Source organism: Mauremys mutica, chromosome 3 (genome assembly GCF_020497125.1).
Source record: "Mauremys mutica isolate MM-2020 ecotype Southern chromosome 3, ASM2049712v1, whole genome shotgun sequence".
NCBI classification, from domain to species: Eukaryota; Metazoa; Chordata; order Testudines; family Geoemydidae; genus Mauremys; species Mauremys mutica.
Window position 1 is genome coordinate 170,106,509 of NC_059074.1, and position 18,199 is coordinate 170,124,707.

The 18,199-nt window shown below is 40.9% G+C and overlaps 1 protein-coding gene across 1 annotated transcript in view; it reads left to right on the plus strand.

Moving 5' to 3' along the window:
• The first annotated feature begins 10,131 nt into the window (after positions 1-10,131).
• EML4 (EMAP like 4) overlaps positions 10,132-18,199 on the plus strand; it is a 259,496-nt gene continuing 251,428 nt past the window's right edge. The window contains exon 1 of the mRNA XM_045009994.1: positions 10,132-10,433. Coding sequence (XP_044865929.1) covers positions 10,409-10,433 — 25 coding nt within the window. The 5' untranslated portion in view covers positions 10,132-10,408. The remainder of the gene's footprint in view (positions 10,434-18,199) is intronic.

Consider the following 18,199-nt stretch of genomic DNA (forward strand, 5'->3'; position numbering starts at 1 on the left):
CTCCCGACCGCTTCCTCTGCTACCTTGGGGCTCCATCTGTGATTTAAAGGGCTGGAGCTCCAGGCCCTTTAAATCGCTGTGGCTCCTGGCCGCCGCCAGTATGGTTGTCTGTGTACCAGCTCTTACCATTATGCCGTTCCGGACCGGACCGGCTTACTTTCCCCTCTGTGTGGGCCCTATATAACTAACCTTCTTTAGCTCTGCTGGAGCCTATGCTTTGGGATCACAGTTCAGAAAAGCACTTAAGCATATGCTCAGTTCAACTGAAAGCAATGGAACTTAAACATGTTCTTAAATCTTTGCTAAATTGGCGCTTGAAGAAGAAAAGGCTGCCTACCATGAATGTCATCATGAGTGGCCATGATGTGTTGCATAGTGGCAACTGTTAAGCTCCTTTGGGGGCCAAAATACCTCCTATAAACGTTCCCAAACTGTAGTGTTTACAGTGAAAGATGTCATAAATGAGTGTGGGGCCATTCAGTTTTAGAATTCCTAATCAAAACAGTACACATTAAACAATCGCTGACTCGTATGTTTTGGATGTGCAATAAGAAACTGATTAGAATCTATCCCCTATATTTATTTCCTTGATTGGTTTTGATGTTTTTAATGGTTTTAATTCAGCAAAGATGTATCCAGATATCACATTGTACGTTACAGTCAATGCTAAAATCATTTCTGCATTGATCTGCCTGTTATCCTTGTAAATGCAATAATGGCATACAGATCTGCATGTCAGCTTTTTCAACATAAATGTGTCCAATATATTGGTAGAAACCTTCTTGCCCAGGTCTACAAGTTTCAAAAGAAGTCTCTATTACTGTAGTAAGCAGTTAGTTATGTTCTTTGTTTGGGAGAACAGCTTAGTAAAGAGTAAGGTCTAAATGCACAATCCTGCATTACTTGTGTAAAGTAGCACTGAGCCCTAACTTTGTGTTTGTTACGCTCAGAAATACTTTTGCAAATACATCAGACTTAGAAGAATAATTAATTAATATGTTGTGCTAGTGATCAAAATTTCCAAGTATTGCTCAATAGCAATTGTTTTTACACCTTAATGCATTTCTGCCTAATAATATTCAACATTTTAATTTTTTTTAGCAAGGATGTTGGTGACCCTGTATTATATTATTATTATGTATGAAAGCAGATTTGTTTGGTATATCTGGCATGGCTCATCTGAAACTAATTCATATCTAAATTGCCCCATCTGAGTGCACAGATACATAGGCAGATTTATCAGGGGCTTGGAACCCAAATCAGTCTTTCATTTAGAAATTGACAGTACCAGATGCTCTGAAGCAGCACACTTCCATCCCGATAGAGAGCTGGAAGAAATTTTTCTTTGTTGTAGTTAGTCTTTTTTAGATTTCATTTTCCTGCCAATGGTTTTCATCTGTGAACTTGTTGCAGATGCTACCAGTCCTTGAGATGGCGGATCATAGTTGCACTGCTCCCTGAATCCTGAAGCTACCATTATCAGTTCTGAAAGGAAATGTTACTCACCTGCCATCCTATCAGTTGACAAGACAAAGTGATGGTGGTCAGAGCACGGGAAAAGAGGGATGGAACCTAGAAAAATCCCAAGGCTGTCAGAAGGAAGAGGGCAGACTTAAGAGACAGCTTAAATTCATTGGCTTATATGACATAAAGACTATGAAGGATTTCTTAAACTGCGCACAACAACATGACAAAAGAAAAAAATGCTAAAACACATACCTGTTCATTTTTATTCCAGAGTCAACTGTGGGCTCCCAGCCTGTTTTAAAATCAACATTTTACAGCAAGAGACCAAATAGCAGTGCAACACGTCAGGCACTTCCTCTCACTGATAAATGGTTCAAGTAGAGTAATAGCATGAACAGAGCTTCTCTGTGAAGATATATGTGAGTATGTATTTGTATGCATAATATATAATATTATAAATGTATTAGATATATTGATAGATAATTAAAATTCAGTTCTGTGGCACCTTATAGACTAACAGATGTATTGGAGCATAAGCTTTTGTGGGTGAATACCCTTTGTCAGACGTGGGTATTCACCCACGAAAGTTTATGCTCCAATACGTCTGTAGTCTATAAGGTGCCACAGGACTCTTTGTTACTTTTTACAGATCCAGACTAATACGGCTACCCCTCTGATAAATTCAGTTCAACTACTTTTCTGATTAAATCCTGGGTAAATAGTAGAATAATTGTTGTGGCAGTAGAAGTCAATAACACATAGTCTTTTTTCATGGCAAAATTTTGTTGATTAACATCCATTCAAAGGATTCCTAAAGAACGCTCAGTCTGTTTTTCACTGAGACAGCTCTCTGTGGACTATGAAAAGCTGCACAAGCTAGTTTTTTTCTGGACATTGGACCCACATTTAAATGCTGGGCTACTCTCAGTTTGACCCCAAAGGCAAAGGGTTCCCTATATCCCCATTATAACCACAATTCTTTGTATTAAACTTTTACCATAGGTCCCTTCATCGCAGCGCTGTTTTTTGGTTAAGGAGGGCTGAGGCTCATTAATGCTGCTCCTTATTTGGACAGAGGAGCTACTTATTATAGGACAAGGTAAGGCACATTTTTCCCTAAAAGTAAAGGGTGACATTCACCTCAGTTTAAAACATTGGCACAAGGTCCCATGTATTTCTTATTCCCTACCTAAGCTCTTAATAGGAGGTTTACATAGTGTATGGAGCTTTTGTATGTCCTTTCCGCTGGGGGTGAATTTCACCAAGGATGCACTAATTCAGGCCAAGCAAATCCAAAGCTGGGTCTCTTGTATGACAACACAGACCACTTATCATTGCAGCTGGTTGAAAAAAAAAGGCGGGGGGGGGGAACTGTGATTTTTTTTTAATTTCCAAGTTTTTGAAGAAAAAAATTAAATTAAAAATGTTGTCACAACTAAAAAACACTTAACTACAAATGGCCAAACAATGGGAAATGTTTTTGCCTGAAAACATAATTTAAATGTTTCCCATTTTATAAAATGTTGGCAATGTTAAAATTTTGACCTGCTCTATTTATCATTATCCCATTTGTGCTGGTATTTTTTTCAATGCTTGCAAATATGTAGTCAAGAGTAATTTCAAAATGGCTTCACAAAAATGTTCCTATAAAAGCATGGTTGGGTTAATTAACACTGCTGCGTGTATGTGTGAGATATTTTTTTCTTATTTTAGCACTGAAGTTTTCCTGATGTTGTTGTTTTACAAATTGACTACTGTGAAAATAAGAAATAAAACTTAAACTAACTTGATTTTTTATAAGTCCTACACACGAACAAAACTGTACATTTAAGAAATGTCACAGAAAAAGAAACATTTAGGCTTAAATTTTCAAAAGTGACTAGTGACTGCAGTACCTCAGATTTTGGTGCCCAACCTGACACCTTAAGCAGTGACTCTCAATCTTTCCAGACTACTGTACCCCTTTCAGGAGTCTGATTTGTCTTGTGTACCCCAAGTTTCACCTCATTTAAAAACTACTTGCTTACAAAATCAGACTAAAATACAAAAAAGTGTCATAGCACACTGTTACAGAAAAAATTGCTTACTTTCCCATTTTTACCTTATAATTATAAAATAAATTGTTAGGAATATAAACATTGTACGTGCATTTCAATGTATATAGGGTGACCAGATGTCATGATTTTATAGGGACAGTTCCGATATTCAGGGCTTTTTCTTACATAGATGCCTATTACCCCCACCCTGTCCCGATTTTTCACACTTGCTATCTGGTCACCCTAAGTGTATAGTATGCAGAGAAGTATAAACAAGTCATTGTATGAAATTTTAGTTTGTACTGACTTCACTAGCGCTTTTTATGTAACCTGTTGTTAAACTAGGCAAATATCTAGATAAGGTGATATACTCCCTAGAAGACCTCTGTGTACCCCTAGGGGTACATGTACACCTGATTGAGAGCCACTGCCTTAAAGGGACCTAATTTTCAGAGAGTGGGTGCTCAGCACTTCCTGAAAATCAAAGTGTTTCAAGTTGGGCCTCGCATCCCCCCAAATTTAAGACCTCCAAAAGCAACAGTCACTTTTGAAAAATTAGGCCTTAAAGCTAAGTTTTAAATGTTTGTCCTTTCCACTCATCCTATTAAAAATGGTTATTCAAGCACAGATGGGGATCTGAGTTTTGCAACAAATTTCAATTTTAATTTGTAAAATTAGCTTACTGATGAATAAGTAATGATGTGCTGAAAAAGGAGTGAATATTAAAGCTAAGTTAATACATAATTCCCTAGGTCAGACATCTGCTCACATTTTTGTTCCGTTTGTACAGTACCTAGTGCAATGAGGTCCATGACTGGGACTCCTTGGCACTATGATACTAGAATTAATAAATAATAATTAATCATTAATATCTTTTACATCCTCACAGAAGGCGGCAATGGAATTGCACTGCTCTAAACGGGCTTGCTCCATGCACCTCCACTGAGCCCATTCAGAGCAGAATTTGGCCACTTAAAACCTTGATTCTAGCATTTCTGTAAATACGTTGGTCTTTTCACTTTATAAGACAATTCTGTTGCTACTTTTTACAAAAGAGAGAGAGACCAAAAAGCCATTAGAAGCTGTTTACCCCATGGAGTTTCAATGCTTACATTGATGTGACACAGACTATTTCAAGAGAACCTAAAGGGATTTTTCTTTTTTCCCCTTGAGAGCTTACTACTGGAACACTGTGAGAAACCATTTAATATGTACATTTTATTGCCAATTCACTTAAATAAAAATGCAATAGAAGCATGATGTTGAGTATTGTTAATTCAAAATGTTTAAATGGATTACTGCTTCAAAGGATCAAATATCCTTTTTAATACATTCTAAAGAAACAGTGTGACACACTGCCTTGTTTTTATATTTTGCAATATAAATGGAACGTTCCTCTGTTGTGACTAGGTTCCATAAACATTAGACATGCACAGATGTGAGACTGCGGTTCTTCCTTCAATATCCTGAATATTATTATTTAATATTTATATTACAGTAGCACCAGGTGCCCTGATCAGAATCTATGGGAATAAACCTGCTTCTTCATCATTACATTTAACAAATTCAGTATTCTTCCACTTTGAAAACCTTCTATTATTCAAACTCCAGTTATGTGCATAAGTAAAAATGATATTGTCACTTAGTCCAGATTAGCTGGAGATTAGCCTATCAATTATCATTTTTCAGGAGTTAAGAGTAAATGATGGGAAGTAAAATTAACTCATCAGGTGAAATCTTGGCCCCACTGAAGTCAAAGGCAAAACTCCAATGGAATTCGATAGGGTTAGGTCTTCCAAATAGATGGCCCTGACCTCAGGTGCTTTTGGGGACTGAACCTTCTGTTTCTTCTATGGAGAGGAAAAACCCAACCCCCAAAGGAACCATCAAAAGTCTCTGTAATGGAGATGAAGAGAAAATCCTCCATAATGACAGAAGGAGTAATTTAAACCATCTATGGATGGATATTAAATTATTTCCCCCCTAGACAGACACCCTAGAACAATACTGGGATAGTCAAAGTTCTTTCAGACATTTTTAGTTTGCTTCAGATTTACTGAAGAAACTGAATACCCTCGTAAGTAATAGGATATGAGTTCTGCGGGAAGCAGACCTCTTTTTTAATCCTAATTTATAACATTAAATGTCTCAAAGATTCAGACCCCCAACCTCACATCGAAGGACTTGAACTATTTAATTTAAAACTGTTAATCATTTTCATGTTTCCTTAGTGGAAAAATTAGTTTAAAAATAATTTACATTCAAGCTACCTAGAAGTCATAAACAATTCCCAAGCTGAAGGTTTCCAAACTACGTTGATTAAAAAAACACACAAAGAAATTATTGCTCACAAAGAAATATTGTTTGAAAACGTATAGTCTAAAAGAGAACATGCCAGAGAAATGAAGCAATAAGAGAAATAGCCTATTTCCTTCAAGGGCAGGGTAAAAATTCTTGGAATGTATATAGCCTCCACTGTATACTTCAGTGGTGATCTTCTGTGGTTCAAACTTTCCACAAACTTCTTCTAGTAAGATGAAACTCCACATGTATGGCCAGATCCCTTCTAGTGTAAATCAGCATAGCTCCATTGAAGTCAATGGCTTTACAACATTTGAGGATCTGCCCCACAGTTTTGTTCATTGATTTCATCTGTGCAATTTAGACTTTATACTAAACCAACACATGGCATCACCCTGGCAGGAGATGAGCCCTTGAAGTGAATGGGAATAGCGGAAGCTGAGCCCCTTTCAGGATCAGACCCATAGTGAGTGAGGCTTCTGTCTCAAAGTGAATTAATCTTTTGGAGGGAAGAGTTTGGATTTCCCAGACATAACTGTTATCTCTTATTCCAGTAGCTGGAGTGTAACCTACCCCAACAATTAGCATTAGACCCTTGAATCAGAGGGCATCACAGGGCAGCATAGTTTTACATGTTCTGTTAACAATCTATCTTTACAGTAAAACCATGGGCATCCACCTGATTTGGAAACTGATATTTACGTATTCAAAATTTACCAACATCCAGAATAAAACAAGATTCAATGCATCGGTTAAATCTTTGGAAAGCTAAAGCACACTAGTTGTAACAAAGACTGTCAACTAAGAAACTGAACAAGTCAAACAATTCAAAACAATGTCCATAAACAACTGAATTTTTCTGTTGTATGTAATATACTCCAAAGGTTGGAGGAACTCAAGTGCTCTTTATAGTCTGAACCTGAAACAGTAGGACTCTTTATTGCCCAGCAGGTTATGGAGTTCTTACATACACTGTCTGTGTGTGTCTGAAATTTACTACTAAAACAAAAGTTCCTTTATTCTTTAATCATAACTTATTCACTACTTGAAAGTCACGTAAAAGAGTTGAAGAAATATATATTTCTTTCCAAAAATCTGGGTCTGTGTGTTGTATATTTGTACCACAATGATGTTGGCTGTCTACGCCACAAAAAAACACTAAATTCAAATCAGATTTAGGATTTGACTTAAATGCACTGAACAAAAGCAATGATATAAAGGCTGGAACTCATCATATTCTGTCTAGGCACTGCAAGACATATAATATTTTCTCTTCAGAAATTCTTAAATGTACAACAGGCCAAGCTGAGGATGAATTTGATGTTTTGAGTCTGGATTTTCTTGCTTTTGTGAATTTAGTTCAATTCCTTAATTTTATTTTTGGCATAGTTTTATTGTTTGATTACTTTCTAAAATAATTCTTACTACTATTTTGCCATAGTAAAAAAAGAAAAGAAAATGGAGAATGTGGGTTTTCCTACTGTCTCAATAGTATGGTCACCTTGTGTATTAAGAAAGCGGCCTAAAACTAAGATCTAGCTCATGGTTCTACAACAGACTTCCTCTGTGACCCTGGGCGTACAACTTAGTATGTCCGTAATTTAGTTTCCCATCAGTAAAATGGGGATTGTGGGGAGCGCTTGGGCTCGGGGATTCAGCCCCACGGCTCCGTTCCCAGCTTCAGTCCTGGGGGGAGAGGGCGGGGGCGACGGGAGGAAGGACACTGGGGCTTCAGCCCTGTGGCTCTGTTCCTTGCTTGAGCCCTGTGGTGGGTGGGTGCTGGAGCTTGGGGCTCTAGCTAAGAGGGCTCCAACACTCCCCCTGTAGCTAAAGCCCTGAACCCTGACGTGCCGCCCCCGCAGCTGAAGCAGAGCTGTGGGCAGCCCTGAGCTCTGGTGTTCTCCTTGAGGCTGAAACCAGGAACAGAGCTGCTGGGCTGAAGCCCTGAGCCTGCAGCCTGCTCCCTGCAGATCTAAAGCCCTGAGCCTCGGTGCTCCTGTGGGGCAGAAGCCTTGAGGCCCCTCCTGACCGCCCGGACCTCTGGTGTCCCAAGGGTCAGAAGCCCTTCTCCCCCGGCCCTGACACCCTCCCACCCTGCAGCTGCAGCCCCAAAACCCCATGGCTGAAGTCCATAATGTCTTGTTCAGAGTTACGGAACATTTCAGAGTTACAAACAACCTCCATTCCCGAGGTGTCTGTAACTCTGAGGTTCTATTGTAAAGCTTCTTTCATTATGGATTTGGCATAGTCTGGATGATGAAGAAGTCCATTTAATGACAAGCAAGGGGAAATTATACCACAATATTTTGCTGGTGGTAACAAAGTCTGGTACAACCAGTTATGAAGCTAAATTCCTTGAAGACAAATTCAGGGGTATGTCTGAATCTGGCATGAGTGGAGGGCTTACATTTGAAATGGATAAATGGCTTGAGTCTACAATATCAAATTTGGTTTTGAAAGCCTGACGATATGACCAGTGCGCAGGAATGTTTGAATCTACTTGTGTAGCTGTTCCTGCTGGCTGGATCTCATATTCAACTCCCTCATCCCCACAGGGTTGCTGTACCTGCTGCATGTGCTGCTGTACTAGGGCTAATTGCTGCCCAGTATCAAGCCTTTTCCTGAATAAGCTAATAGAGAAGTAGCCAAAGGACTCATCTAATTGAAGCTGATATTCTAAATCCAGTACAATCTGGATTCAGATGAGGAATTGGATGGAAACAGCTTTTGTGGCACTGATGGATTATCTCTGGCTGTCAGTGGATGGTGGGCAGACATCTATTTTCATCCTCTTGGACCTCTGTGCAGAATTTGATATTGTTGACTATAAGACACTGCTCTCTCACCTAAGAGAGGTGGCAGATGCCAAGGGGAATTCACTCAGTAGTTTAAATTCTTCCTGGGGGGGGGTGAACCTAAAAAGAGCACCTCTGCCACTAGATTCCACACTTGTGGAGTCCCACAAGGATCAATTTTCTCTCCAGTCCTATTCAACACCTATGTGCAGCACCAGGTGAAGTGGCAACATGACATGGTCTTAAGTGCCAGCAATATGCAGATGACACACACAGCTACAGCTTTATTTATCTTTCAATCACATATGACCATACTACCACCACCAAGATCGATGGCCCAGTGCTTGCACAAAATCAGTTCACAGATGAATAGCAGCTGGCTGAAGATGAACTTGAGAAAGACAGGAGTGATGCTGATGTGCTGGTGTGCAGAAGAAAGCACTCTGAACAGTTTGCAGCCACCTTTACAGTCTCCTTTGTGTACACGTTGACGATTAGTTATCTCAACCTGCTGTTCTAGGAGTACTTTCTGATTCCTCACTGACACTAACTTCTCATATAGCAACATCCACAATTAACTCTATCTACCATCTTTGGTTGGCTAGGAGACTCCATCACATCACCACAGATGACCTGGCTGGCACTGACTATACATGCCAACACAAAAAACAACACAAGCATATAGGGACAAAATTAGAAAGGCGAAAGCACAAAATGTGATTTGTTAGTTTCGGGTGCCACAAGGACTCCTCCTTGTTTTTACCATAAGTGGATACGTTCATGGGTGCAAAGATACAAGGAGATGCATAAGTGCCTCAAGATTATGTGCCTAAGAGTCAGCATTCTGCATAGACTCATTGAAGTGAATAGAGATGAGGTACATGAAGACACCAGTACAAGACACAATGAGATGTCTACCTTATGTTGAAACATAGCAACTCATATATCCTCAGCAATAATCAATAATGATTCAGGCAATGAAGTGAATAAAAAGGGGTGATGTCTCCTGAGGCATCCTTCTCCCCCCTCCCCCTTTGCCTGGTCCTTGTCAGAACGTTGTTTGTTATAAGCTCTTCAGCACCAGGTTTCTGCAAAGAGCACCTCACCTGGGTAGGGCACCGTGCAAATCAAAAAGCAGGTGCTCCCGAGTCAGCAGGGCTCCAAAGACAAGGCAGCGAGTGCCCAGACAGTGAGCTGCACCAGTGCCTTGAGCCACGGTAATGCTCTAGGCCAAACACGGCGAGGGGTACCTGTGCCTAGGGGCAATGAGCTGTACCAGTGCTGCTTAGACAGAGCCAGGCAGGTCCTGAGGGCGGCCTGCACCAGTCAGTCGCGACGAGGGCAGCTGGGGCTCACGCCCTGCAGGGCACAGCAGCCCCTCGCCCAGGCTCGGGAGGGCAGGTCGGCCCGCTCCCCTCCCGGCGGGCTCCTCAGCCTTCAGGGGAAGCCCTGGCTGCCAACTGAGGCGGAGTCGGAAGCACGAAAGCACTGGGCGCTATTGGGCGGGACTGACAGCAGCAGGAGGAGCTGGAGCTGCCGCGGCGGTGCTGGGTCGCGGAGCTGTGACTGAGCCCGGGCAGCGGCGGCGGCGGCGGCGAGCGAGAGCAGCAGCAGCAGCGGGCGCTGGGGCAGCCGCGAAGCCTGGGGGATCCCCGGGAGCCCGCGCGTGCGGCTCATGAGCCCGGCGCGGAGCCGCAGCCGCCTCTCGCCGCCGCGGCTCTGCGGGTGAATGAACCTGCCTCCCCCACCGTCTCCACTAACGCGAGCGGCTTCGCCGGGGTCCCGGACCCCAGCTTCTCCCGACACAAAATGGACGGTTTCGCCGGCAGTTTGGGTAAGTGGCGGAGCCTGTAGCATCCAACTCCCGGGGACAGTCCGGGGCAGGGGGGCCCGCCCCCTCGTGCACGCCCCCTGCACGCCACACAGCGGCGGGGCTGTAAAGCTGCCCTTGAGGGCGAGGGGCCCCCCGCCCCGCGGGGTGGACTTTAGCAAGTGCAAGAGTCGCCTTCAGGTCCCACGTGCTGCCTGAATGCGGGTGCGGGCTGAAAGGGGACTGCGGGGTTTACTTCAGGGTGTTACTATATATTATTTTTTGCTTTAGCAGCTGTCAAGCAAAGATCCTGCCGAGATCTCTGTTCTCATTTGCACAGTCACGAATCCGCTTAAAATCCTAGCCAGGCAGAAACACGCGGGAGGAACCAACCTCTATAAAACCTGGGGCTCCCGCCCTCCTCCGTTTCGGGCGCGGGGGATGGTTAGTTTTTGGCTGGGTGGAAGCCGGGTGTCCTGCGCCGTGGTGGGGGGCTGTGGGCATGGGGAGCTGCGCCAGCGAGGGGAGGAGGGAGCGAAAGCTGCCGGCGTGGTGGCCAGGATGGAGTGTGGGTTGCCCTCCACGCGCTTGGGTCGCCGCCTGCTTAGCCGCTTCTTTGCCAACCACAAGGGCCAGGCAGGTGCTTTGGCCTCTGCCTTCACGGGAGCTCCTCTGGGGCCGGATGGCATCTGGGGCATGTTTTAGTGTGAGGGAATAGTATGGGGTGAAGGGGAGCCGCTTCATTGAGAAACCGGGGAGGGAACCTCACTCATTATAGTAGCAGTCCTCGGGCTATGTCCAAATCCATGTTTTCAGTCCTGAATTTAATGAATCTGCCTTTCATAAACAGTTCTATGCTTATACCGGGTTCTGTATCACACACAGCTAGAAGTGTGCAAAATCTGAGAGTTACAGCCTCCAGTGCTCTCATTGATTGACTCTTGATCAGCAAGTATTGTGAAGCTCTCTCACTGTTAGCAATTTTTAGGTTAACTGCATACATTCTAAATGCCTGAATTTCACCCACGTGTGACCAGTAGTTTAGTTTTGTTTCTTGCAAAATAAAAGGAACTAGAACGTTTCTCAGGAAATAATGTTTTATTGAGTAAAATATATCTTTCACATTGCAATCATGGTGACATTAATGTGGATAGGTCAGCAACTGAAAGAAGAAAATGTTTGGTTTTGGTTATGTGTGTGAGAATACACTCAGATCTTTAAAGAGACACCAACTTGAATCTGGTCAGTTTCATGCAAGGGGTTAAAAGTAGTTTCAGGTAGGCTTGCCCCATTGTTCTTCCTCTACCATTTTTTTGTGGTTTTACAGTTATATTTTCATGTTAATTCCCCGCCCCCCTCTTTTTGCTGTGTGAAAGACTCACCCAGAGGAAACTGACCAAGATCCTAATCCTGCAATAAGCACTGTTTAGAAGGGTCCTGTGCCTGGGTAAAGTACATTTGCAGGATTGGGTCCCAGATGACTTGAGAAGAAATGCTTGGTGGGATCTTTAGCTGGGATAAACTGTCATAGCTCCATTGAATTCAACTGAGCTACAACAATCTATACAAATTGAGAATCTGGTCCACGGAATATACACAAAGTGTCAAAATATGATTTTTTCCCCTTATTTCTCACAGTCATGCATCCTCTTAGGAGTTACATGTAACAATAAAAGGTAAAATAGTTTCACAAATGTGTGTGTGTTTTTTTTAAAGTTGTTGGTATTCTAAAAATCTTAGAATACGTGTTGTGTATGTTTCTAGCTATAGAATATACTTTGATTTTATTAAAAAATATGGCAACTCAGGATAGTTTATTTAGTTACATTTTTCAACAGTACATATTATGAACACCTTTAAGGGTGGAAAAGTGCAAATAATAATATATATTTTCAACTTTTTTTTCATAATGCCATATACAAGTCCATTTGCAGTACCAAAACACAAAGTTTGTTATTTTTCAATGCAGTTGCATCTATTCCATGACAAAAGCTGTGATAGGGAGAACTCCTGCAAATCTACCTTTTGTGGTATGATAGGTCTCTCCCTGTAAAGATTAGATTTTCAGTTCAATTTTACAGTCCTACTGTGAAATCCATATAATTAGAAAATTCTTCTCAGTTTTTTAGAAAAAATTACTTATTTAAATGCTTTTGTGTGTGATTATGACCTTTTAGATTTTTGAATTGTCTATTCTGGCATTTTGGGCATCTGCCTGAACCAAACGGGTAACCATAATTAACAGTATGCTATTTTGTATTTGGCTCTCTGCCTTATACTCTATTCCTTCTTGAATAATTTTCATGGTCATTGTATGCCTTGTGATCAAAAAGTGACACATGAGGAAAATCATACAGGTTCTATTTCCATTTTTAACAGGAAAAATTATGCCTCTGGGTGACACATGCAAATATAATACAGTTAATATTTATAAGCATCTTCACCCCAGTGGTGAAGTTGATCAGCATTTCAAAGAGTATCAGTACTGTATTAACACATGAAGTGCTAGCCATCCCACCTCAGCTTGCCTAAAGCTATTGTTTTTTTTTCTTATGTCAGGAAATAAAATGTATGCGAAAAGTGCCATTTTGTTATGTGGACGTTGGTGTTTGTAAGCCATTAATTCTACTGGAGTCAGATCCTGCAGCATCTTACTGTCATGAATAATCCTTATCCATGTGGGTAGTCCTATAGGCCTCACTTGCATGTATAAGGCTTGCTTGCATGAGTAAGGGGTTGCAGGCTTTGGCCCCTCATTTGTACCATTGTTTGGTCAGGAAACAGTGATTATGATTTTATTAAAATTTAATGAGGGCTGAACACAGTTCAACATGCCTACTTTTTAATTACATATAATGTGATCTTACATTCATTGTAAATTGGTCTTTGATTTTTTTTTTATAGTGAGCATTGACCAACAGCTGTTTTCTAGGCTTTGGTTAAGGAAAGGGCATTCTTAGAATTTTTAGCTTTGAAGTATGATGCTTTATATAACTACCTTGTTTTTCATTTGAGTCATGCTGTGTATTTTTGTTTTTTTTGTGACTAAAATTGATTGATTGTTGCACTTGCTGGTAATCTAAACCGAATGATATGTATGTATATTGTTTGAGATTTTGAATACTTCCAATTAATATCAAAAAGTATACATTAGTAGTTTTCTGTCTCAGGAAGGCCATAAATTTACTCAATTTGGAGAAGAGTATAGAAATTTACTTACTTTTCTGTGAGTAAAAGTACTTTAGCTAGACTGTGTGTGTGTGTGCGCGCACGCGCGTGTTATACCAGCCAAGCATGCTTGCTGCAGAGCAAGTTGTCCTGTTAATAATGGGGCCTGTCATTATTATCGGGAAGGCAAAAAGTTATTACAGATTGTGCCCTCCAGCACAGGCAGAAATACTTTTTAACATGTCTCTTGAAGTTGAAAAGACTTTACTCATCTGTTTTCTTTTGGCTTTCTTGTTGAAATTTTCATGAGCATAAACAAATCAAACAAACCCATTTTTATATGTAATTTTAAAATTATTGTTGAGATCTGGATAAATACAACATTGTACATAACACGCAAGAGAGTATATTATTGAACATGAGTAAAAAATCCATATATTACAAATTAACTTCCAGTTGAGGCAATTATTGATTTCCTTATAGAACAGAATACTGAAGTCCTTTTTTCTTCTCTGCCAGAACTTCAAAGCATTTTGAATTTAATTGTCTTGCAGTTGGGCCTGATGTATAATCAGGACTGGGTTGTTTATGACACAGAAATGTCTTTAGCATGTTATAACAATATGGTATAAAACACTTCAAAAAGATCCCTCCAACAAAGGAGGCTTTGACAAAATGGTATCCTATAAAAATCAAATGAAGAATTCTCACATTCTTATTAATTCTAGCTCTTGAATGGTGCTCTCTGCCCTGGAGTGTCAATTAACTCTTCACTGAAAGATTGGAAATATTTTGACAAAAAGATTAAATCAGTCCCTTGAAAAGCAAACCAAAAGAATAAATAATGTGGTGTTACAGCTAATAGGTGAACACAAATATATCTTTCAGGGGAACAAGAAGAAAGGAGAGCCATTACTGTTTGTGAGAATTGGAGAAATTCATGAGAAAGTGATGTATGCAGGGCCATGATATGTGTGTGTGGAATATGGATACCTGTACTCTTACCACATATTGTCACTAAATAGCAGAAATGGGTGATAGCATTATAGACTGGAGTTAGCTGCCAAATGTTTGCTGCTCTAATTCCTCCTTTTTGTTCTTTCTTCCCCCATTCCCTATGCCATATTAGATGACTGGAAAATCTTGATATTTAATTGCCTGCTGCCACCCCTTCCTAGTATACATAGCTGTTTACCAAAGAGATGCGCCTTTTGTTGATTTAGAAGATAGGGTGACCAGATGTCCCAATTTTATTGGGACTGTTCCGATATTTACTTGTTTGTCCTGCGTCCCGACCGAACATCGGGGATGGGGAGCTGCCAGTGGGTGCTCAGCCCCCACCAATTTTTAATAAGAGCAATTCTTAATAAGAGCAAGTCACTAAAGGCCATCATGGGCTGTGCTAAACTAGCAGATGCTCTGGAAGAAGCTGCTAGATTTGAGAAGCGCCATCTGTTGAAATGGTCACTGCCCCTCTGCACTCTCTCTTAGTTAAGGTATTGTTAGAAGAATGTGAGTTATCATTCTGCTGTGGCTGGGCTGAGCATGGTGGAAAATGAGTAGAATTAGGTGATTAGCTACAGCAAAGGTTGTTCACCATCTATATGGGCAGGTGTATGGAGGCATAAATTGCTACATTTTTGATGTTCCCTCTTCTAGGCCTCTGAAGTGAGTGTGTGGGTGTGCTAGCAATTTTATTGTTGGTACTACTACTAAGTTCAGTTTAGCTCAGGGGTTCTCAAATTTCTTTGCACCGTGGCCCCCTTCTGACAACAAAAATTACTACACAACCCCAGGAGAGGGGATTGAAGCTTGAGTCTGTCTGATTCCCACTGCCCCAGGTGGGGGAGCCAAAGCCTGAGCCCCACTGTCCTGGGTGAGGAAGGGATAAAAGCCAAAGCCCAAGGGCTTGTTCAGCCCCAGCCAGGGGGCCTGTAACCTGAGCCCAGCCGCCCTCGGGCTTCGGTTTTGGCCCTGGGCAGCGGGGCTTGGGCTTCAGCCCCGAGCCCCAGCAAATCTAAGCCAGCCCCGGTGAGATCATTAAAACGGAGTCTCGACCCACTTTGAGGTCCCGGCCCACAGTTTGAGAACCGCTGATTTAGCTCATTTGCTGGGCCTTTGTTTGAGGAATCACTGTGTCCTATTCTCAGGGGCTGATGAGTTGTACCTTCCTTAAAAATGAAAACCTGGACAGAACAGGATTATGGTTTGTCAAAGAAAAGTTAACTTGATTGGTACCAGCAGATGTCAGTCACACTGGTAAAGGAGACGGTGGCTTTTTCACACACTGAGGTAGTCCATCTTGTTAAACTAGGAATTAATTGGCTGGAAGTAGCCATCCTTCATTATGTCAAACAACTGAGAAAATGACTGTATGTTGCAAAAGTGACCTTTTGTGCAGTAAACATGCAGTGTTGGGAATGGCTGGCAAGTAAAACTTCTGTTTTTTAAAAAACCCCAAGTGTGGTTATTTTATATTTTCTTTAGAAGAGTACTTAACATCTGGAACAGTCCAGAGAATTACTGTTCTACTTAAAGTCAGTTTCTTACTCCCTAGCCTAATACTTTTTGATTTGAGCATAACTATGTGTTGGATTTAATTCTCTGGGAAGACCTAGATTCAAAGACATAATAATTAAAAAAAAATTCATTCAGGTTGTATATCATATTATATGTAAGAGAATATTGAGAGAAAATAGTGCAATAAAAAATCTCTTAAAGGATTCTATTGCATTTGTTAAAATGTATATTGTTGCCAGTTATGCTGCTGGTAACCTATAGTGAGACCCCTAGTGGTAGTCCTTGTTATGCAAAAGCAATTCAGTTTGTCTTCCTAGTGTGACTTGGAGCAGTCACTGAAGGTTTTTTTTCTCCTACTTGCATCAGGTGGTTCTTTCTAATCCTTCTCTTAATAAGGGCAGTATTATGCCTACAAGGGTGCTAAGGACATACTTCCTGTGTACCTACTCCTACATACTGCAGAGAATGTGTTAAACTGAACTTAATTTAGAGCATGTGGCGTGCTGGTGCAGGGCCTCCCAGAGGATTCAGGGGGTCTGGGGCAAAGCAATTTTGGGGGCCCCTTCCATAAAAAAAAGTTGCAATACTATAGAATCCTATATTCTCGTGGGGGCCCCCTACTACTATAGAATCCTATACTCTCCCCGCACCCCCCGGCGGTCCTGTGCTGGTGAGTATGAAGGTCCACGTACTTCATCTAATGTGAAATGTTGCCAGCAGGGATACTGGTTTTGAAAGTAAGTTTGTTTAGGAAAGAGCAGATTAGAATCACCAAATAAACAGCTAGGTTTTAAAAAATTCAGTTATGACTTCTAATTTATTTTTATTTGGATCTATATTAATAATTCATAATACCAGTTAATAACTAGGTTAAATTACTCTACCACTCATCCAGTTCTGTTGTCTCTGCATTAGTCACTCTGTGTAACAGCTTGTGTTGTGAAAAAGTATAGTGTCACATTGTAATTTTATTAGTTTATTTGTTTTGTTTTTAAGGCATCATAGAATTCCAATTGAGAGTGCATTTTCTGATGCTTTACTAAGGGGAAGAGTACTCTGAGCAAGGTGGTAACCATGTGAATGCTGCGGTTTTTCACTTTGGATTCACTTTAGATTAGATCACTTTTAAGAAATCTTGAGGTGGGCATTCTGTTAAAAGATATCGTTCCTAGACAGGCTATCAGATGCTGCTGATAGTGCAGGGAATCTTTAGTAGCAGAAGTGGTGCATGTGTATGAAGTCAAGTTAGCTACAAAAGCAGTATTTCAGAAGGAGAAAGGGGAGAAAGATTTTTAGGCCTGAGTTTATAGCTAAGTCTGGGAACATGAAACCTTTCTATTATCCTCCTACACCTCTTTTTATATTTAAGATCTTTCTCTTTTTGGCTGGTTGTAATAGCTGCTTATGCTACGTGCCATCAGTGAATGTAACAATGTTCCTTCTAAGCCTCCCCAAACCAATCCATCTTTATTAGTTGGATGCAGTAGCTCTTTTTCTAGACAGTGGGTCTTTCTTCTTTCCTACTTATTGCAGTAGAATTTGTATGCTAAATATAGCTATGTTTTGGACTTCCTTACTCATTGGTTGGTTCCCCAATTACTCTAACATTTGGAGACCAGATATGATTTGTCTTTTTGCTCAGTTCTACTTTCCAGGGCTGTGCTACCGTTTGTTGAAGCAGCAAGTAGGAATTCTGGTACGTTCTCCTCTGTTGGTGATCTGCACTGCACCCAAATTCTATCTAGCATCATTTTTTCTATGGTCACTGCAAATTTGACTTCTAGGGGAATTGTTTTAAAATGTGTGTGTTTAAAATATGTATTTTTAATTAACGGCAGAGCAGTACAAGTACATGCATGTATTACTAAACTGAAAATCCCAAACAAACAAAATTATGATTAAGTCAGATGGGCTAAGATTTTCCTAATCTGCCTTTGTTTCCACTAAGGATGGGAGATGAAGCTTTATTTTCTTCTTTGGTAGGCATGGACCAAGATTCCACTGATCTGCAGAGATTTCTTGTTGAGTATAAATCAACTTTCAATGAACATATGGTTAATTGGAATACCACATTGATTTCAGTTGAGAGTTCTGTTTAAAAA